This window comes from Tachysurus fulvidraco, chromosome 1 (assembly GCF_022655615.1).
Source record: "Tachysurus fulvidraco isolate hzauxx_2018 chromosome 1, HZAU_PFXX_2.0, whole genome shotgun sequence".
Lineage (NCBI taxonomy): Eukaryota > Metazoa > Chordata > Actinopteri > Siluriformes > Bagridae > Tachysurus > Tachysurus fulvidraco.
This window is the reverse complement of record NC_062518.1, coordinates 7,246,871-7,268,990: the sequence shown is the minus strand read 5'-3', so window position 1 is coordinate 7,268,990 and position 22,120 is coordinate 7,246,871. Positions and strand designations below refer to the sequence as shown.

Below are 22,120 nucleotides of genomic sequence, written 5' to 3'. Positions count from 1 at the left end.
TACCAGTATAGATTCCCAGTCATTTCTAACATGGAAGCTCTCTGTTGTCTGGTTTTACATAGAACCTGTAAGTGTTTCCCCTGAGAAACAAATTTTGTCAAGGAGTCTGAGAAGAGTCCTGTAAGATATGCATGTGTTCACTGAATTTCCTTATAGACCAAAAACAACTATTGCTTTAATTATTGCAAAATACAATTGCTTTAAACATTTTTGAAATCAAAGAAAGAAAGATAGAAAGATCGACTTTTCTCCTCTATACCTGTTCTCTAAGTCTTCCTGCATGCCTGCAGGGGATGATTAGCACAGTTTAAAACTCTATTGTTAGCATAGGTGCCTTTTTGTCTGACTGCTGCAGTGACATGTACTGTAACTGCCTGTGAATCCACAACCTGAATCCTTATACTTCTGGAATATAACTGCATAGAATATATGCTAATGATATAGCGTATGATTATAGCAATAGAGTTTAACTCATATACCTGTGTATTCCCTTATCATTTCTGTTTTAAATATTGGTTGATTTTGGATAGAGTCCAAAAGCTATAGCACAAGTAAGCTAATACACTAATTACTGGAGGCAGGTGTGCTAGATTTTGTTTTCTGTATGAGTATTCTCTTGTAGATATATTTCCTTGTGACACACTTACAAAAAAAGTCAAGATCTTTCAGTTAAATTGAAGTTAATTAAATTAGTCAACTTAAGTCAGCTCAAGTTAACTGTACTCAGCTAGCTCAATCGTGATGAATGTTTAGCTCTAAACATATTAGCTGGCTCTTTTCTAAGAAGGTAAGATTGGTTACACATTTAAAGCTTGTTTAAATCTTATATGTCCAATTTCTTGCACTTTTTATGTTTAAGAATGATATTTTTGCATGAATGGCAGCTGATAGCATGGAGAGAAATCTAAACATATCTTTTGCACAGCTAGCACCATTACATAGCTTTAACCTAGTGGAATATCTTCTTTCTCCTCAGTTTGTAATGTGTGTAGGAGTGTGTGTGTGTGTAGGAGTGTGTGTGTGTGTGTGTGTGTGTGTGTGTGTGTGTGTGTGTGTGTGTGTGTGTGTGTGTGTGTGTGTGTGTGTGTGTGTGTGTGTGTGTGTGTGTGTGTGTGTGTGTGTGTGTGCTTTGTATATGGTGTGGTGAGGGACGGGAAAATCTCTCACTTCCCCTGTATAGACAGAATGCAAAACATTCCTCACATTACCGCAGAGCAACAATCAGAGACGAGAAGAAAGCAGGGGCCTGGCCAGAGAGCATACTCACTCACACACACACACACACACACACACACACACACACACACACACACACACACACACACGCACACACACACACACACACACGCATATACTTACATATACACAGAGACCAGGGTATGTGGCAACAAGAAAGAGTGGTCACTTAGTTCTCCTTCATTTTCCATTTCCCCCCCAAATCCTATAAACACTCTCATTTGCTTTCTCTCTTCTTTTTCACTTAGAATTCTTCTTGTAATACTAAAGTATATATAATACTGGGTCTGTATTTTCTTTATGTAGAATCAGGTTACTTGAACTTTCTTTGGCATGTAAATTGTCTGCAGATTGAACAGTTAACCTCGTTTAATGATTGTTTTTTCTATATGAAATGTGCATGCTGACAATCCAGTAGTATTTTATTTTACAACAACTGGCTACTATTTAATAGTCAAATGTGCAGTAATTACAAATAATATCAGCCTCAGAATTTATTTGACTACATGGCAATTAGCGTAAAATTTAACAAGTTTGTATGCCTTTATTTTGCGCAATTTTCCAGATTATTCAGACCTAAAGGTCAATTCAGTCAAGGTACTGGCACCAAATGATGTTTAGAGCATACGGAGATGCTGTACAGCTGGGATAGGGTTTGAATGTCAGAGATGGTCCTGACTTATTCCCAACAGTTTTCCATGTAGATTAAAATGATTCAGAAGCTGTAGAAAAAGTTAAACTTAATCTAACCAACAGCTATGGAAATATATAACTGCACCAAAGCTTTTAATGTCTAGTAAAATTTCAATTGTATATATATATGCATATATATATACGTGTGTGTGTGTGTGTGTGTGTGTGTGTGTGTGTGTGTGTGTGTGTGTGTGTGTGTGTGTGTGTGTGTGTGTGTGTGTGTGATGAGTGTTTTTTTTTTTTCAGATAGTCTTGGAAACTGCCACAAGGTTGTGATGGACTTTAACAGGAAGCATGGCAAGCACATCACACACAACACTGTTGCCAAACTGGGAGCCAAAGTTGTGTGAGACTTGTGTTTACAGGGAAATGGCAATCCTGTAGAGTTATATTTTCCCAAAAGTAATGTTAATTTCCCCTATTTATTGAGACTTTTGTGACACTCTGTATGGTTTAATGGAGTCCTCTCCATGCAGAACTCTTTTAGCTTCTTTAAATTCTTGGGTTATGTTCTTCTCAATTCAAACCACAGGTTTTCAATATTTTTTAAGTCTGCAGACAGAGATTGACATAGTAAAACATTGATTTAATGGCACATAAGCATTTTTGTGTTGATTTGGATATAGAGTTTAAGAGATCCCTCTATAGCCAAGTTGTAACCTCTTGGCAGAATATCTGAAGCTATCAATCTTCACAAGATCCTCTGGACCACTAGCTGCAGAACAACCCTTAAAGCTTCTGTAACTATATATTGTACAGTGGTTTTGGAGACTCTTCATTTATGCACTGCCCATTCTTTGCCAAAAAATGCTGATGGCCAAATAGTTTCAATGAGGAGTGGTAATGTTCTGGAACTGCAAGTTGTGAGATGTTATGTTTGTTGCCATTGAGGAGGTGCTGGGTGTTTGGTCAAATTGGCCATAATTTGAGCATACACAGAATCAAATTTTCTTAAACTGGAACCAAAGCTGAACTGAAACTGAATGCTCTCTCTTTGTCTTTCCTGTCACCTTCTTTGATTCAATTACACTGAGAAAATTACATATGTTATAAATATATTTGATTATGGTCCTGATTGCATTTAGTATTACTTTTGTATTTTTATATCCATTAATGTATTTATGCATGCTAGCTTTCTGTGCTGTTTTCCTTTAAAATGATACGTTTTTAAAATTATATATGCCATTGATGGGTGCCATTAGTTTTGGAGGCTTTTTGAGTCCAAACTACATTTGTAAGATGATGATCCATGTTAGATAAGATCCATGTTAGATAAGAATTTATCAAGCCTTTACTTTTAGGTGAATTATGCATTTCTGTGTAATAGACAAAAAAAAACAAAACATACTTGATTTCTTAACTGTACTTAATTCCTTATTTGTTGTGTCAGTTGCGTATTCTTTATCACTACTATGTTGTTTCATAGCATTCACCAGTATGGTATTTTTCGCATTACTGCACAAAGTCTGGTCTTACTTGTGCAATATTTCTCCTTAAATGTTAAATACATTAAAATAAACATAAATTGCTATAATTGGCTGCAAGTATACCACACAAACCTGTTTGCCTGTACGTGTAATATTATCCAATATTTGTGAATGTGTGCATTCATGACTAATCTGTGTAAAAAGACTAGGATTGGGTTTGGGTTTTTATTCAGACCACAATGGTCTTGCACAAACCTAATAAGATCAGGATGAAGTTATATGCAAAGTACCAGAAATTACTTATAATTACCCTGCACATGCCTATTAATCAGTAGTGAAATAAAATGTTCCTGATTAAATCTACTCTCTAATTAATATAAGCTATCATTAAGGGTGGAAAAAATACTCAATTAAAAGTTGAGGCCCAACCAAACAAGTACTGAAGGGAAAGTAAAAAAAAAACTGCTTTAAAAGCTGCTTAAGCTTTAAAATGTAAAAGTTTTTCACTGATGACAACTTAAAGTAAATGTAACTTTAATTACTTATCGAAGATTTTCATTTCAAAAGCATTTTATGCTGCTTTGCCTGAAAGCACCATTCATTCTCTGTAAGTGTGCTAGTCTTTGGCATAAAATGAATCAGAAGTAAATAACTACTAAAATAAAATAGTAAATTAATTAAATACTTCAAATTGTTTGTTTGTTTGTTTGTTTGTTTTATTATTTTCACCTATAATCCAGACAATTTAAATGAATTAAAGTAAATTAATAAGAAGTAATAAATACTTAAAATGATATTTTTTTTACCTAGAGTCCAGACAATTTATGGTAGCTACTGGAATGAAGTAAACAGGCTTAGTTAAATATAGACATTTAATGTTAGCAGATTAGCAAAATTATAACATGCTCAGCATTCTTTTTCAAATTTGATAGCTATAGTTTCTAGCATTTTATACAATGCAGTTGTTTAACATGAGAAGTTCACTGCAGAATATATAATTGGAAAACTTCTTGACGTTTTTTTACATTGATAAACTTGATTGGAGGCTAAACTGAGTCCACTTGATTGATGCGTAACATACTGTCAGTGGCTATAATAAGTATAGGGTGTGTAATGTGTTTTTTTTTTTCATATCAAAAGGTCGTTCTAACAATACTACATTATTGTATATATGAGTCATAAAAACAGCTTAGTGATTGTTTACTGATCATTCAAGCAAGAGAGGAAGGAAGTGGTGAAACTAAACACTTGGATTTTTTTGTGTGTGTAAGTAAAAGAAAGTGTATAATAGAGAGGGAGAGTGAACAAGAGAAGGAGTTGAGTAGGAGGAGAGTAGGTGTAATTATCCTCCTCTGACAATATTAAGCATGCTGTGTTTTCGTGCACCAGTGCCAGCCTTATCACAGTCTGTGCACAAACACACGCACTTAAAAACATCAATTCCTTTTAAACAAATTCACATCACAATTACAAAGTTCTCAAAGCAAAACATACTTCCCAAGAGACTCTGTGTTTTCCTTTATGTCTCCTTTCCACCTACTCTTTGTCTTATCTTTAAGGAAAAGTTCCTCTGACCCCTGGCGGGACCAAGACTCAAAACATTGCTTGCTTGAGGCCGTGTTTCCTTGTGGTAGCGCTTTATGTGCCTTGATGGTTTGAGGAAGAAACAGTTGAGTTCAGCTAGTCCATTGTTGCTGTTTGGTTCATAACACAGCATAAACATGTTGTTGTATTATTTAAAATAACACAGACCTTAACCCCAAATATGCCATACTCATATTAAAAAGACAGCAATATACTATTATTTATTAAAGGCATAGCCTATCATCTCATTATTCACATCCTAAACTTAAAGAATATTCTGTAACCTTTAACAATTATTAAGTTCCTACCGGCAATCTGAGAGGTATATTGTTATGAGAATTGGGAATGTTTGTAGAAGTCTGAATCCCTGGAAGCTGTGATATTTTAATGCGTTTATTATATTTGAGTATTATGTAAATTGAATACTTATAATAATTATAATCAAATAAGTACTTGCAGATTTCCAAGAACAACATCATTTTTACACCTTACCTCTTATTTGGACCTTCAAAAATACTCATATAAAAGGTTATGAATCTTATAGGTCAAGTTCAGTTCATCAGTGTAACCAATCTGCTGTGACCTTTACTTGAGTAAATTGGATTTAAATTTCAGCACATGACTTGAGTCACAATATATAACATGAAGTCATGTTTTTCATAATCTGGTTCTTTTTTAATTCTGGATATTTTAGGAGCTATTGGGAAATTCAGAATCAAGTCAAGAAGCTTTTATTGTCATTTCAACCATATATAGCTGTTGCAGTACACAGTGAAACGAGACGTTTCTCCAGGACCATGGTGCTACATTAAAAAAAAGACAGAACTAAGGACTTAGAAAGTTAATCCTAGATACATAAAGTTCATCTGTGTGACCTGGTGCAAACAGTGCAGGACAAGACAAACAAGACAGTGCAGGACAGAGGACAGTGCAAACAAAAAATACAAGACAAGACTCATAAGACAATACACACGAAAAAAACACCGACCAGTGTAAAAGATGTATGTTAAAACAATATTCCGTCTGCAGAAATACTGGAATGAACACAGTATTATAACAGCAGTTATTTAAGATATTGTAAAGGATGGTGCAAAACAGCAAACATCTGAAATGTGAGACAGCATGTGCAAAGAGCAAAAACAGTGTGCAAAACAGCATGTAGTGTGTTGAGTGCGTATATGGTGTAGGTCTGTCCATACAGTTGATGTGCATGTGTGATGCAGAAAATGCAGAAGAGCAGGATGGATCTACTGTGGAGTTTATTAGGACAGATTACTAGAGAAGTTGATAGTCCACTTGTGCCTCTGACATACTTTGCTGTATCTTTTACTACTTTTGCTTTGTTGTCAAGCATAAATGTAAAGGTCAGAGCTGGAAATGTATTACTAATATCTAAATATATATATGAGTGTACATACACAACATTTCGAAAGGTATGTGGACACCTAACCAGCACACCTATATGAGCTTGTTAAACATCCTATTCCAAAACCATGGCTAATTATACACAGTTCTACTTCAGAGCTATACTGTTGCTGTTTCTAGACTCTTCCATTTCTCAATAATAGCAATTACAGTTGACCAGTTTAGATCTACAGTAACTGGCAAGCATTTCACAAATTTGCTTGTGGCAAAGGTGGAATCCTATGATAATGTCACATTTAAGTCACTGAGCTTTCTTTATGACCCAGCTTACTGAGTCTATTGAGATTTCATGATTGAACATATCTGCTTTATTTTGTGGATCCGTTAGCAAAGAGTGTGGCTGAAACACTTGAACCAGATTAGAGGGGTGTCCACATACATTTGGCAACATAGTGTGCATCAGTTACTAAAATGTACATACTTAAATTACTTAAGACTTTAAATGAATGTGTGTCTAGATGAAAAATTCTCTCAGAGGAAGGCCTATGAGTCAGGATGAAGAGCAACAGCAAAGTGGCACCTGTTCAGTTTCTTTACTGGAAGACTCAGAGACCAGAGACAAAGAGAGAATAAATGTGTATGAGAGAGAGAGAGAGAGAGAGAGAGAGAGAGAGAGAGAGAGAGAGAGAGAGAGAGAGAGAGAGAGAGAGTGTGTATTTGCCAGGCCCAGGGAAAAAAGCATGTTTGTGTATGGAGCTCAAGTCCTTATCTCCAGCCTGTACTGACGCCATGCTCTTCCTGTCTCAAATCTCCTCTGCTGATTTACACTCTCTCCCCCGCCTCTCCCTTTCTCCCTTTCTCTCTCTCTCTCTCTCTCTCTCTCTCTCTCTCTCTCTCTCTCTCTCTCTCTCTCTCTCTCTCTCTCTCTCTCTCAAAGCAGTCGACCCCGCAGGCACCCCAGCCCGTAGTGGCACTTGAGCCCCCCTCCTCCGTCTCACTCTTGGAGATTAGATACGGTCTCTGTACCTGCTGACGTAAACACTGGTGGTCAAATGCACGCAAAGGCCGTGGCTGTTGACAGGACATGTCTGCCTCTGCTTTTGTAAGGTTAGTGAAGTACACAATCAAGTCTTTATCTCTCTCTCTCTTCTGAAAGTAATTGTTGTCCTTCTCTTTTTAACCCTGCCAATATTCTTCTTTATCCAAAAAAATTCAGAATGATTTTTTACATTTTCGGTACACAGCAGATGCCCTTATCTAGAGCAATGTACAAATATCGATATTTGATATCGAGCACACAAACAAGCAAGCACACAAACAAATATAAAACAAAACATTATTTAAATCTAGTTTAAATATTTCCGTAAGGGCTTGGTTTCAAACCTGTCGTTTGAAGACAGTCAGTGACTCAGCTGTTCGGACATCTAGGGGAAGTTCATTCCACCACCAAGGTGTCAGAACTGAGAAGAGTCTAAATACATACCTACCATTTTATTTACTACCTTACAGTCACTATAAGTCACAAGTTGGCACTTCTAACTGAAATTCACCAACTTCTCAGTTAATATATAGACAGAATTCCATCACTCTTCATAAGTGCATCATAAGCACACCAGAGTACTGCAGACGGTGAGTATTTGCACCCGTTTGAGTGCAGAAGCTAATCTCTCTGTCTGGAACTTTGTGGCCTGTTCAGTCGGCGCCGAGCACTTTGGAGCCTCCGCAACAATCAGTAGCCGCTCAGCCCTCTGCCACACTGCCTTTCTTGCCCTTTCCTTTGTTTTCAACTCATTTCCTTCCTCAATTTCTTAGATATTCTCTTTCCCCCTCTCAGTCTAAACACAGCATGTTTAGAAAGCATCCAGAGGAATGAAAGGGGCTGAACACATAACCTTGGGTCTGGAGTTGCCCTACCCTGGTTTAATACGTAAATATGACTGTATTTCTGTCCAGAATGATAAAAGCTGGAGGCAAGCCAATTAATTGTTGGTTAAGAGTGTTTCTACGTGTGTATTCCTGATATTGTTTATGATTTTTTCATGTAAACGGCAATATCCCAGGCTTTGTTGTCCTTTAGGTTTATTGTAACCTATAATGTGCTTCTTTTTCTGGAGATTTAAAGGCTTATGATCTTTCAATGAAAGCTTTCTAAACACAAAGAAGCGTGTTGACTTTAATTCTGCATAACTGTCATGAAGTTTTAAGGAACATACTTACAACAAGGAACTCATATTTTTACACAGTAACATCTGAAAAATGTTGTTCCAGCCAGCTCAGAAATAAGAGAGGGATAAGATTGCACATACACATGTTTGGTTGAACCTTTACAGTGAAAGCTCCACATAGACCTTAATAGTTGTTATTCTGTTTTTTGTGATCATTTATTGAACTTCGTTTACATTTACATTCATCTGGCAGACACCCTTATCCAGAGCATGTCCACATTTAGTGTCTACATTTAACCATTAAAGTTAAAGCTGCAACTTTAAGTTTTCCAACATAACTAATTGTTTGGGATGGATGTTTTTTTTTAATTTTTTGAGAATATTACTTTTTATATGCCTTTTCTACATAAAGGCTTTCACACTATCATTGAGAGAGTGAGAGTTTGAATCACAACAATGTCACCAGTGAGATGTCTCTCCCCTGTCAATCACAGAAATGCTAGCCAATCACAGGCATCTGTAAGATAATGTATGTAGAATATGGGTGAATGTATGTATGGGTGAATAGCACTTGCCTTCAAGTGTGTTGCACATGTGTCTCACGTGTTGACAGACGAAGATCATACTAAGCTTCATGCTTTCCAGTTTGTAGCTCTTTGGAGAGCTGGATGGATGGGAGAGAATTACAAGTGATCAAATAAGGGGAAAAATAACAAGAGACGTGAAGGAATGGCTGTATATACTGTATTTTGCTGTAGCTGCTACTAATGTAAGTGTTAACTATGAACAAAATAAAATGTTGTTTTAAAGTACATGTGTACTTTAATTGATAAAACGTGTACGACTAGAAAACAATCCAGTATAGGAAAAGAATAACCTTCTGTGCGGTTACCACCCTCTGTTTTTCATCTGACCGTCATTGATTATTTTCCTATAACAGCACATCCTGTTGTGTTTTATTTCTTACATAACACATTTGCATTTCTGTAAAGTACAACAACATGTAAACTCAGCTACTTAATCAATGATCCCTGTGTCTCCTGAATCTCCATAAAGTAACCAATCAGATGTTTTTGGTGTGGATTTAGCTCTCCTCAGACTTTTCTGGATTGTGCCACGTTGAAGAATATACCCCATGTTTTCCCAGCAGATACTCATTGAGGGCTCTGGCTGTCTCCCTCGTTTAACCATAAATGAGGTACCACGTGCCGAGACACTGGTTTGAAGGCCAGAACTTCCACTGAATATGTCTGTCTGAGTTTTGTTGTTACTGTGCACTTCATTGACAGTAAAATTGCAAAAAAAAATGAACACAAAGTATTTTTTATCATTGTGATAGAGGTGATTTTTATTTTACATGGATATTTTTCATAAAGCATATTCAGTAATAGCTTTGTATTTACAAGTTAAAGACCATAAGGTCTTTAAATCTCATGACTTCCAGTGATCCTGTTACCGTATACCTAACTAATGTGAACATACACCAGCCATTTTTATCAGTCAACATCCAAGCTGCAGTTTGTAGGTATATAATTACAGACTCTAGCCTGTAATCTGTTGCTATGCACAGATTTTATTCCATCTGTCAGTGGAAAGAGACCAGAACTGACTAGATTTTATTTGGATTGTTCTGCCATGCAGGAGCAAGTGTATCAGACACGGATTTTACGCTGGCCGATAATTGCTAAAATGACCAAAGGTTTTGGTGTACGTAATAATGCTATATCATATAGTATAGACTATAGACTACATTATATATAGACCAAATACAAGATGAACATACTGTAAATGCATTATAGATCATATAAATCCTTTCTAGCAGCTTTCCTGTCTTGCAAAAGAAAGACAATAATATGTAAAAATATATGAATGCATTTATTTTTGCATAATTGCTCTCCAAAATGAAAGAATCTAACAAATTTACTATACTCTTACATTTTATAACACAGGTTTTTTAAAGAAAACATACCTTCAGTAATAAAGAAATGAAGTTTCCCTCTCACACACTCACTCATCTTCAGTAACCACTTTACTGAAGGGTCGTGGGAACCTGGGATCACTGAGAATGAGGCTGGAATACACCCAAGCTGGGATGCCAGTGGACTGCATTACAAGCACACACACACATTCACACCTAGAAGTAATTTATCCTATCCAATCCACCTACTGGCTGTTTGTAGGAGGTAAAGCCCACACAGACATGAAGAGAACATGCACAGAAACTCCACACAGACAGTAACAGCAGCTCAGGAGTAAACCAAGTGTCCTGTGATATTTGAGGCAGCATTGCTACCCACTGTGCCATCATGCCACTGCTGAAAAGTATTAAAATGATGTATTTAGCAGTAAACAATAATCTAACCAATAAAAGAAATCGGTCAAACCATGTTACGTCTTTCTTGACAATTGCATAAATACTCTTAGGGACAATGTGGAGCAGTTTTCTGAGGTAACTGGCTGGTAGGCTGATTTTAGACTTCTTGATGAACTTGCTACAGTTCTTTAGTTGCACAAGTGAAAATCCAGACAACCTTGAAAATGTGCTCTGTTATTTCTCAAACAAACAAAATACGAAATTTCTCTGTAACACTGAATCTTTTGAAAACACATCGATTTTAGAAATCTTTATTTTTTTTACTGACATGCTTGCAATGTAGCAATTTTTTGTACATTAAAAATGTAGGTTTGTATACTGTATCTGTATATATTCTGGGAAGCCAGTTTTTAATGTTCTTTGTGTTTAATGTGTTTGTTTTGAACATTCTTTGACTATGCATTGGAGTCAGAAAGTCTGATTTCTTGTCTATTGCATTACAAACTCAATACAAGCACAGTACAAGTGTAAATGTACTTCAGAACAGCGTCTTTCATCCAGCCTCTTAAATCACCATCTCACTGTTCTGTATCCATTTCTCATTATCCATTTTCTCCAGTAGCCTGAGATCAATTCCAGCCAGCAAAGACTACTCTATCTGCCCCCATCCACTTCAGGCCTTCATAGACCCAGAGTGACTTCTTTTGCACGTTGCTTTTTCCAACCTTGCCATAGCCCCATTACTGCTCCTGATGACATGGCATTCCTGTGCTGGGTCTTGCTAGGCCCCTTACGACAACACCATGGCTGCCCAGAGCCTGGGTGGACACAGGGCTATTTTGGGAGGTGGTTTGGTGCCGGACTCCCTGTCTCCTTAGCTTTAAACCTCTCTGCTGATAGATTATCTACAGGAGACTAAATGGGAGTCAGAGCAGTTATGAACCTGACGCCAGGCGAGTGCGGTTATCGTCCACTCAGAGCACTGATAAGCGACAAGAGCTGTGATGATGAACCCAACAATCGTCATGCAGGGAAGGCCTTAATGCAGTACTTTACTGTTTGTAGTCGAAACATGTTTTCAGCAGTGTGATATTAGGCAAGAGGCACTGATACAGAAAAAAAAATTCACATTGGTCTGTAACATGTAAAGCAATCTGAAAACATTTATGTACACTTGTAGATGTTTCTTCATAATAGCAAGCCTAATTCTCTCAAATGACGATGTGTTCAAGTTGTGAATAAACTAAATACCAAATGAAGGTGTGTTCATTTGTGCAAAGATCGGTATTGATTAGAGGACTTTTGTAACAATCATTAGTTTACTACAGACAGAATATTTTAAATTGTTCTGCAGATTTGGCAGTTGGGAAGTCTGGTGTATTTCATTATATAATTTTGTTTATTATTATTTTAAAAAGAATCTAATCACTAAAATAAATGGTGAATCTGATTGTGAGACTGTCAACTTTAAAGAGAGTTTGCTTCCTGTAAATGAGGCAGAAATGAACCAAGTGAGACAGAATTACAGAAGCTTCAAGTGCACACGTTGTAAAAAGTGTGAGAAAAGTTTCTGTCAGGATGATCAAAAGCTATAGCCTAGGTATAGGTCTACAGGAGTTAGGTCATGATTTACAGCCTGATGATTTCATCCATTAATAGCACATGGGCACGTCTGCTTTGCCTCCTGAAGTATTTTAAAGGTTGGGCCAAATTGCTATTAAACTCTTACCTTCTCAGTGGAAATAAGACTTTCTCGATATCAAAGGCATGAAATGGATAACTTTTCTGCAGAACTTTAGTTACAGTGACCAAGACACTGAACCCACATGGGAAGAATTAACCCTTTCATGTAGTTTACTGGTACTGTTTCACTAATATTACCATTACTATGATTACTGTTATTACTCTTAATTTAATATTTTGCTGTTAATATTGTTACAACTGATACAAATACTTCTTGCAAATAAATAAAAATAAATATAAATGTGTTCATTTTTGCAGGGAGGAACAAGAGCACTATAACAATCACAGTGCAAGCAACATGAATGATTTTCTTCTTCTTCTATGATTTATTTACTTGTTCTATGACTGCATGGTGCTGTGTTATAGTTTATTTCATAAATATTTATTTATTTATTATGCTTGCTTGCTGGTTTGATTTCATGTACAAACTTATTATGCATGTTTGTCACTCTGAAGATTTATCAAGGAGGGTTTTAAGATTGTGTATTTTTAAAGTATAGGTTTACTGCAACTTTAGGTTTTTTTTCCAGAACTCTGTGAGTTGCCCCTTTAAGTGTGCAGAAACCCGACACCGCGCCTGCGCAGCACCCCGTGCGCCCCGCAGCCGCCACCGAGTCTAGACGAGCACATGATGAGAAACAGCCAATGGCTCCAACGCGCTCCTTCGAGGGCCCCGAGATCGAGCGCGCACTCTCGTGTGTGTGTGTGTGAGTGCGTGCGTGCGAGAGAGAGAGAGAGGGAGAGCGCGAGCGCGCGAGAGCGCAAGGAACAATCATAGGATCCCGTTCATCTCGATCGCTGCTACGCGGAGGGAAAGGATTTAAAGGGCAAGTCTTCCTGGCGCAGACTTAATGGATGTTTCCGTTGCATGAAGAATATTTTTCATTTGGCGGATTGGAATGGAGTTGTTCACCGTGAAAGGATTACTTTTGGGTTTGTTGCCCAGTTACCCTGTCCACGCGCCTGCACCAATCTAAACCTGCTATATATATATGTGTGTGTGTGTGTGTGTGTGTGTGATCCAGGTTTGACTGAACAAGAGTGTGTTAATCGTATTCTGGATGTGAATCAAACGGCTGTGCACGAACGCACAGGACTCAAGTAAGCCTATAAATCAACTTTCTTATGCTCATGTTTTGCAGACTTAGAGCTGCACGCAGCACCGTTTTTTTATTGTTGGCACTATTGCGCCGTGACAGCGCCGCCACTTTGCTGCAAAACTGCCACGATCGCCGAGTCTAATGTTGTGCGCCAGTCAGGAGGAATGCGCCCGCGGCTGTGCGTCTAGGCTTGTGCACGGCACCCACGGAGCCTTGATGTCGGACAACGAGCACGAGCATCTCCGGGATCGGGAACAGACGTAGGACACACACAGGAAACGCGCATGAGAAGCGGTTAAGGTGTCGTATGTTCAGGACGAGACGCGGCGCTCTGGTTCGGCGACTCTGGAGAAGCCGTTTGATCGCGGACGGAGAGGAGGCCGATGGAGGCAGCAAGAGCGACGATGATCCAGAGAACATCTCCCAAACGGAGCCTGCGGCTGTGGGAAACTCCGGGGGATCTAGTGACACCCTGGTTCTGGTGGAAAGTAGAGGATCAGAGCTTGTTTTAGAGCAAGAAGGCATCCAGGTGGACATGTGCGTCCAGGAGCAGCGACTCCATCCATCAGAGGAGAGTGATGGTGCAACAGTGACCTGCTGTTGGTTTAAAGACCTCCATAAAAGTGACCTTTCTGACCACTGGGAGATTAGAGACCAGAGTGCTGCAGAGTCGAGAACTCGTAGAACATTATTGGAGCAAGAACTTCAAAGGGGTGCTTATGCACTCCTGAAAAAGTTGAAGGAAAAACCTTTAGGCGTCTTGCTGGAAGCAGTGGAGTCTAAAGGGGCCGTGTTGGGTGGTTGTGTTGTAGCTCCTCAGGCCGAGCTGAATATAGGAGGTTGTGCTGTGGCTCCTCAATACCTGCTGTGTAGGTTTTTCCGCTGGCCTGAACTGCAGTTCGGCTCCTCACTCAAAGCGCTGTGCTGCTGTCAGAGTTTTAGGGCGCCAGGCGGCGAGGCGCCATGCTGCAACCCCTATCATTACAGCCGCCTTTGTGGACCAGGTGAGGATGCTTGAAGCAAAGGAGCCTTCAGGGTCATGATGCCATCATCTAATGTCAAAGAGTGCTACGTAGTAAAGTGAAGGCTTCTGCAACAAACTTAGTGCAATAAAATTCATAGTACAGTATTTTGTAAGTTCACAAAATGTATTTGCATCAAAAATATATCAGGTAAAACCTCATTTAGGGGTCTTGTGAACCTTGAGCTCCATTTCTCTTTGAATTTAGAGTGACAGATTTGCAGACAGGCTTAAATTTTCATGGAACATATGGACATATGCAAGACTATATGAAATGTCCATCTAAGACTTTGCACAATCTTGCACAATCCTGTGCTTGCATGGTGGGAATTAGAGAAAGAGAGAGAGGGGAGCTGGCCTATGACACTCTCTCGTTCAGGAAGTGGAACTCCCAATTCATTAGCCTACTGGGACGCTTAGTTCTTTTACTCCTCATTCAAGCCTGTTATTCACAAAAACTCAGTCAGTGCACACAGAGCAGCTCTCAGGGCTGCTGCCCAGGCAGGGTGTAGTAGTTCTCATGAGATCAGTTATTTAGAGGTTTTCCATATTTTGGACTATAAAAGACAAGCCTAATTTTGTGCACGCACCAAATTTTCCTTCGCATTGAGTCATACATCTACCCAATAATCAAGTGAATTTTAAGGCACTTTTTGTACCAATACATTAATATGCATATAATAAATTATATATAAATTATATATGTATAAAAAGACCTTTTTTTTAAAGATTGAATGCTAGAAGTGTAACATGGAGTTATTCTGGTAAGGGCAGGTTTGTCTTTGGGGCTTTATTCCTTCATTAATTTGTCATTTATTCCTGTAAAACACTTTTATGAGACAACAGAGATGGAAAAGGAGAAAGAATCAGAGTTTGATTGGCCAAGAATGATTTTAATTACAAGTAACTTAACTTGAATGTTTTTGTCAGTAACACAGATTAAAACTGAAGTAAATGAGTGAGAAGGTTAAAAAACAAGAGAATATAAAATGATGAATGCATATGATGTTACGGCAGGAAGTACATGTGTAAGTGTAACTAAAAGATGATTGATGAAGGCATGTGAATACATTTCTGTAAATCTTTTGCACACAAAATAAACACTAGCATAGAAATCCACTGTAATGCAGGTGTGTCTTCAATGAAGTCTCTAATTGGAACAATGTTTGTGGTGATTTGATTGTAGTCACCCTTTTCAACAAATAATATCTTTTTTGATTTCAGTCTTATGGTCAAGTTCATACATTTTCAAATTCATTTTAAGGAACAATTCAGAAAAAAAAACCTATGTGATGTCCATGACCCTGCGCTCTCCGCTGTGTTATGGTCCATTTCCGATGTTTTATGCCTTTAATTGCTGTGATACAAATCATGATATATAGGTTTTGCCTTTTTTTAAGCACTTTCTAACGTAAACTCTTTATCTTTCAGATTCACCCCCTCCTCCCTACTCACAGCTCTCCCCTAAACTAGGACAGGAGTCTTTGGGTAAGTCATTTGCACCATTGCTGACTTTATTGCTATATAGTAGGGAGGGTAGTTTGTGATATATATTGAGTTGCTTGCTTAAGGAAATGAGCCAAAGATCTAAGCAGAAAGAGCATCACAAACAATACATTGTGTTTGTATTGTATTATATTCTGTTTTAACTTAAGAAAGAAATTTTGTAATATTACATTATAGTCTTTTTTAATAAATTTTTTTTTTAGCTCCTATACACCCGGTGTTGCCTTATACTGAGATTGAGGCGACCGAGTCACCCAGCAGCACATCCAGGGGTCACTCAGGTGAGTACTCTTATTTTAATTGAAACACCATTCAGCCGAGACCGTGACAAGAATTTTGCTTTATGTATTTCACTCGGATGGCTCTCAGGTTAATGTTAACTATCTCTGTATACTATATCAGGAGCATGTGAGTCATTTTCCTGAACTAAACTTTCCACTTGTTTACCTGTACATAAAAACAAAGAGCCTGATTCTAACTCTTTTTATAAGAGACTTCGAAAGCCAGGTCCACCAGTAAAGGTTTAAAATGAATTTAAATTTACGGCCAATAAATTCTGACTACAAAGGTCTTGGATGAGACAGACATGGGTAAATGTCTTACTAAAGTAGTTCTTACCGACATAACACTGGAACAAAATAGTAAATAGTAATTCTGGTTATTTAGTCTGCTCTGAAACTTTTATAATCACGTCGGTTTTTACACATCTTTGTGGGAAAAGGTTTTCCTCTCTTAAAGCACAAAAAACGATCTTGATTTAGAGCTTAAATTACAATTTATGAAAAAGTTCTACAAAAATATGTCTTTCACATAAACGTTTACTAACAGAGTTTAATCTGAATTTCGTTGTACTCGTAGAAAGTAGTAAAAACTATCAGTAAACTTCAATTATAAGTGATTTTCATGATGAGGAAAAAAAAGTTTTTCTTTTTGTTCATTTTGTTTCTTTGTAGAAGGAATTGTTTGTAGTAATCACACAACACACTAGAGTTACAGTAGATAGAGATGACATTGTGGAATGCTGGAGACTTCTTTAATGTGCGTTGAGGAGGAAGGCATCATTTTTGCTTGTCTGCACGCTTCCTAGGTGTCTATTTATTATGTATTATCAGTAGTGATGGGTATATTAATACGATTTGGTGAAGTCTGTGGTGGATTTGATGTGAAGCTCACCCCCTAGAGGAAATTATGGGAATTAAAATAAACATGAGTAATGAGTAGAACCAAGTTGTCAGTAGAAGTATTAACATGTACTCAGTTTTATAACTAATATTATTTACATCTGACTTTATGCTGTATGGTTTTGTCACTCCTGGATGGTGCATCCATTTGTTTTCCAAAAGCTTAACAGCTGAACATTTTCCTGGTTGTTAATCTAGTTGAACTCTTTAAGAATTCCTCACAGAAGTGAAAAGATTCCTCAACGTTATTTGGACACTTCCCGGCGTCCAGACTTGAGGCGCAACTCCTTGTAAATTAGATTATGACCAACAATGGGCAGTTTTGTGAGCGCGGGCCTCGCTGCTTCCAGCAGCAGTGGGGAAGTCTCAGAGCACCGTATAATTACCGTGCCTTTTGTGGTCTGAAGACAAGGAACGAGATCCTCTTTTGGCGTGTCACACATGGCTCTTGCTCCATTATTTGCATGTTGTTGTTTCCTGCTGAGTTTTGCAACGCAGGCTCCGGTGCAGCCAGCCAGTCGCATTTTAAAATAAGGTTTAAATTACAGGGCTCGCTGTGGCTTTTCCTCTTCCTGACTGAGTGCAGGCCAACACGCAATTTAACTAATGAAATCCTGCCAGTCTGAGCAGAGATTCTTTACAGATGTCGACAAGGGACGACTCTATCAGTTGTTGGAAAAGTGGAGGAGACGGTTAAGGGTGTGTTTCTGTTCAAGCAAGGGGGTGTAATGTTGATTTTCTCTGTGTGTGTGTGTGTGTGTGTGTGTGTGTGTGTGTGTGTGTGTGTGTGTGTGTGTGTGTGTGTGTGTGTGTGTGATTGAGCTTTTTTCTCTGATTTTAATGTTGTGACAATGTGAAGCATCTGCCTTCTGTCATTCTGACATAGCTTGTTTTCTTCATTTGAGGCCTGGATCAATATCCAGCCTATTTGCTCACCTCTACCACATATCACCTTGAAAAATAAAGTCATTCCAGTGCATAATACCTTAAGCATAACACAATTATTCTAGACGCATTCTACGTTAAAGACAGACCTTCCATGTATAAGACTGAATCATTTCTTACTTCAAATAAAAAGAAAATCGAGGACAATTTAGTTCAGAACGGGACAACCAGCTAAGAAATAATTGCTGTTGCTTGCAAAATCCATTTAGACTCTGTCCACTAACATTGTCCTCTGGTCTAAAATGGAAGGTTGAGAGGGCATTTGATTCTTTTAAGCTTTCCAAGCACAATCATACCTTTAAAAAATGAGTTACAAAAGGAACACTGTCTTACTTCTTCTGCAACAGTATGAACTTTGTTTTTTGGTCTAGAATAGCAAAAATAGCTCTCATTGCATTGTCAAGCCAGCAGTTGTGTTGCAAGCATTTTTGGTTTTGGCTTTTGCATGTTGCTCCCTTCCCTTCTCCTCTTCCTCCTCCTCCTCCTCCTCTCTCTCTCTCTCTCTCTCTCTCTCTCTCTCTCTCTCTCTCTCTCTCTCTCTCTCTCTCTCTCTCTCTCTCTCTTTCTCTTTCTCTCTCTCTCTCTCAAGCCCAGCATGCTGGAAGAGTCTAATCTGTGCAGGGAGATCTCATTTTTGGCTCAGCAGGACACACAGCACTGCTCTCACTCCCCTCCTCCTCTCATTTGGCGGTGTTGGTTTAGGCTTAGCTGTGCTCAGACCTCTTCTGATGAAGTACATGCATCGCCACCCATGAGTATCTTGAATAGTAATGCACACTCTGTGAACCATTTAGAATCGAGATAAGTTAGCAGCATTATTAAACAGTATTTCTCCGTTGTTAATATTTTTTTAAATGCATAGAAATCATAGGCTTTGTAGATTTGCCAGCGTTATTCGGTGTCAGGAGTGCAGAACTTTTTAAATGTTAACTAACATTGAAAGTTCGGGGAATTGATTGCCTGATTTACCACACTGCTCTGTCTTTTTCTTTTGCTTTCACACAGACTTACTCACATACGCATTTTAATTACTGTCCATATTTACACCTAGTGCCAATACTATTTCCTCCTCATATTACACTTGGAGTCATAAAGAATCATCAATAGTGTAGTCAATGCGCCTTCCTGCACTTTCCTTAAACCAGTCTCGTTTCATTAGCAGTGCTTCTCTGGCTGCTTCAGGGAGAGGAGTGTGAGCAGAACGGCGCCACAGGCCCAGGCCTTTAGATCCTCCCCCTCAATGGAGCCTGTGAAGCAAAATAATGCCATCAGTCTGTGTGCCAGTTAATCAGAGCTGATAGGCTGGCGGCTGGGGGGTCAGAAGGTCACGAGTTGTCAGGGAGCTGAATGGAGGCCCTCAGAGGGGGAGAAGGGCCCCTGAGTGGCTTGCTGGAATGCAGGGAGGGGTGTGTGTATGTGTTGGAGGTAGAGATGACAGATTTGGGCCTTTTAGTGGGAACTAGTGCCTCTTCAGTTCCAAATCCTTCTCAAAGGGAACTGTAAAACTGTTAGAAAATGAGGTAGCACTTCCGCACAGCATATCAACAAAAGAAAATGGATTGACTTAAAAGTGGTTAGAAGGTTTGATCCAATGCTTCAGAGCAGTGTTGTCATGTTTCACAAACCGGTGCCTGTGCTTTACTAGTAGTAAAAATCTATGGTATATTATTGTTGTTGTAAATACATGTGCATCTGATTACTATACTAACAATATCATGCATATATGGGCTGTTTGATGGATGTCCTTGAGTGCTTTAGAGGAAAATATGCAGCAGCATCATAAGGCCATTACAAAAATCATTGCTTTAAACCAACACTTAATTTGAGGTGTGAAGCAAGAATGATGCCATTGATTGTACTGTATATGGCTTAGACTGATATTGTTATATGTCTATCAGATCTGTTTTATCAGTATTATCAGTATTCTGCTAAGAACTACGATGATGGAGTATTTGTTTTATAACACATGCTATTTTCTTTGCTAGTGGAGGTAGCTACAGCAAGCTGCATTTTAGCCTTCAAAAATTATAAAATGAAGACCCACAAAAAAATAACTATATCATAGTCTGTGTACACCTCAAAATCATGTAAAGAAAGCATTCAAACCAAGCTTTTTACTATTGTCGTAATGTTTATGTACACTATAGTGCTTCAGCTAGGCTATTATTTCATAAGCTTGCTTGTTAACTATATGGTAAATATGGATATTTTCCTAGTGTGTAGTGAATGTGTGTTTTTTGGATCCTCCTGGCTAAGATGTGTGGGTTTGCTCATGTTTGAACTCAGTACTCCCTTCGGAAATATTTCGCAAAGCGACTACTTGCTGGAACTATTAGAAATATGTGGATGAACTTTTCATGCATTCTGTTGTGATCTCAAGTACAGTTTGGCTATTCTGCTGCGTCTTTATTAGTGTTAATGTTTTGTTATATAAAACACAATGTGCTGATTCCACTCTTTCCCTAATGTGCGTTTTGCATCTCTGTTTTTTTCTTTAATTGCAGATACCAGCATGTCTCTTTCCTCGCTTGGACGTAATCATTGGTGTAATGTGGCTTACTGGGAGCACCGGATGCGTGTGGGCCGCCTGTATCCTGTGTATGACTCCTCCCTCAGCATCTTCTATGACCTACCTCAGGGCACGGGCCTGTGTCTGGGCCTGCTGCCCAACACGGGCCGCGCCAGCTCATCAGTTCAGCGTGCACGCGCCAAGATCGGCCACGGTATCCTGCTGAGCCGAGAGGCTGATGGCGTGTGGGCCTACAACCGCAGCCAGCACCCCATCTTCATCAACTCACCCACCCTGGAGCTACCCCGCTGTCGCAGCCCCACTGTCACAAGGGTGATGCCAGGCTACTCAGTTAAGATTTTTGACTACGAGAAGTCATGCCAAATTGGGCACCCGGTGCATTCGGAGGGGCCGTATGATCCAAACAGCGTGAGAATCAGCTTTGCTAAGGGCTGGGGGCCATGCTACTCAAGACAGTTTGTCACGTCATGTCCTTGCTGGCTGGAGATTCTGCTCAACAACCATAGATAGCACACAACCACCTACACACACACACACACACTCTGTTCCCCTCTTAATCACATTTATTTCTCTCTCTCTCCCTCTCTCTCTCTTTAACTCTCTTTCACACACACACACACACACACACACACACACACACACACACACACACACACACACACACACACACACACACACACACACACACACAGGCACACAAAAACATTCAAAATCCCAATCCCAAAATGTAATCTATCTAGATTTAATATAAAATTTTATATATACATATTATATAAAGGACAATATACTTGTAAATAACGAGTCCTTTTTACAGTGTAATTATTTATGTATGGTGCAATGTGTATATGGACGTGAGGAAAAACAAGATGATCAGGTGATGCACTTTGGATTCTGTGTGCTCACACGGAATCTCTGCCATTTTTACTAGCGGATGTGTACAGAACTCCTGGTTTTGGTGTATAGTTTTCATATACGATCAATATCCAGAAAAAAACTAAGTACCATGGACACATTGATAATAAAGTATTCGTCAGATATTCTCAGTGTCAGCTGTGCTTATTTGCAATTTCAGTTGTCGTATGTGAATATGCACTGTGTTGAACTCTAACACACCTTGTTTTAAGCTGTAGGTCTAGTACAAGGGTTTGCACCCGGGGTCGGGAGAAGGCAACATTTTCTTTTAAAGCCTCTGTTTGTTCTGGAAGGCGACTGCTCTGGCTTATTCAGCAGCCAAGCCGGCCCCACCTCATCCCTTTTAAAACAAGGTTCTCAGAAAGCCACATGCACATTATATGCATGTGCCACGATGC

General features: G+C 38.8%; 2 protein-coding genes across 3 annotated transcripts in view; one reads left to right on the top strand and one right to left on the bottom strand.

Annotated features, from left to right (window-relative positions):
• Window positions 1-10,633, bottom strand: part of lctla (lactase-like a) — a 33,116-nt gene extending 22,483 nt beyond the window's left edge. The window contains exons 1-2 of one of the 2 annotated variants that reach the window (XM_027137179.2): window positions 10,440-10,633; window positions 9,046-9,134 (exon numbers count right to left, since the gene is read on the bottom strand). The gene's annotated coding sequence lies outside the window, so the exon portion shown is untranslated. The remainder of the gene's footprint in view (window positions 1-9,045; window positions 9,135-10,439) is intronic. The other variant, XM_047821891.1, reaches the window with a different exon arrangement.
• A 2,565-nt stretch (window positions 10,634-13,198) lies between these two features.
• Window positions 13,199-21,847, top strand: smad6a (SMAD family member 6a). The gene is made up of 4 exons (XM_027137132.2): window positions 13,199-14,631; window positions 16,080-16,136; window positions 16,358-16,435; window positions 20,785-21,847. Exons 1-4 carry the CDS (start codon window positions 13,935-13,937, stop codon window positions 21,318-21,320), a joined length of 1,368 nt encoding a protein of 455 aa, XP_026992933.1. The 5' UTR covers window positions 13,199-13,934; the 3' UTR covers window positions 21,321-21,847.
• Window positions 21,848-22,120: the final 273 nt, after the last annotated feature.

Excerpts from the sequence above, each read along its gene's own strand:
- smad6a (XM_027137132.2), top strand. The coding sequence starts at position 13,935 with ATGTTCAGGACGAGACGCGGCGCTCTGGTTCGGCGACTCTGGAGAAGC. Across the intron at positions 14,632-16,079 it reads CAGCCGCCTTTGTGGACCAG|ATTCACCCCCTCCTCCCTAC; the intron begins GTGAGGATGCTT and ends TTTATCTTTCAG. Across the intron at positions 16,436-20,784 it reads CACATCCAGGGGTCACTCAG|ATACCAGCATGTCTCTTTCC; the intron begins GTGAGTACTCTT and ends CTTTAATTGCAG.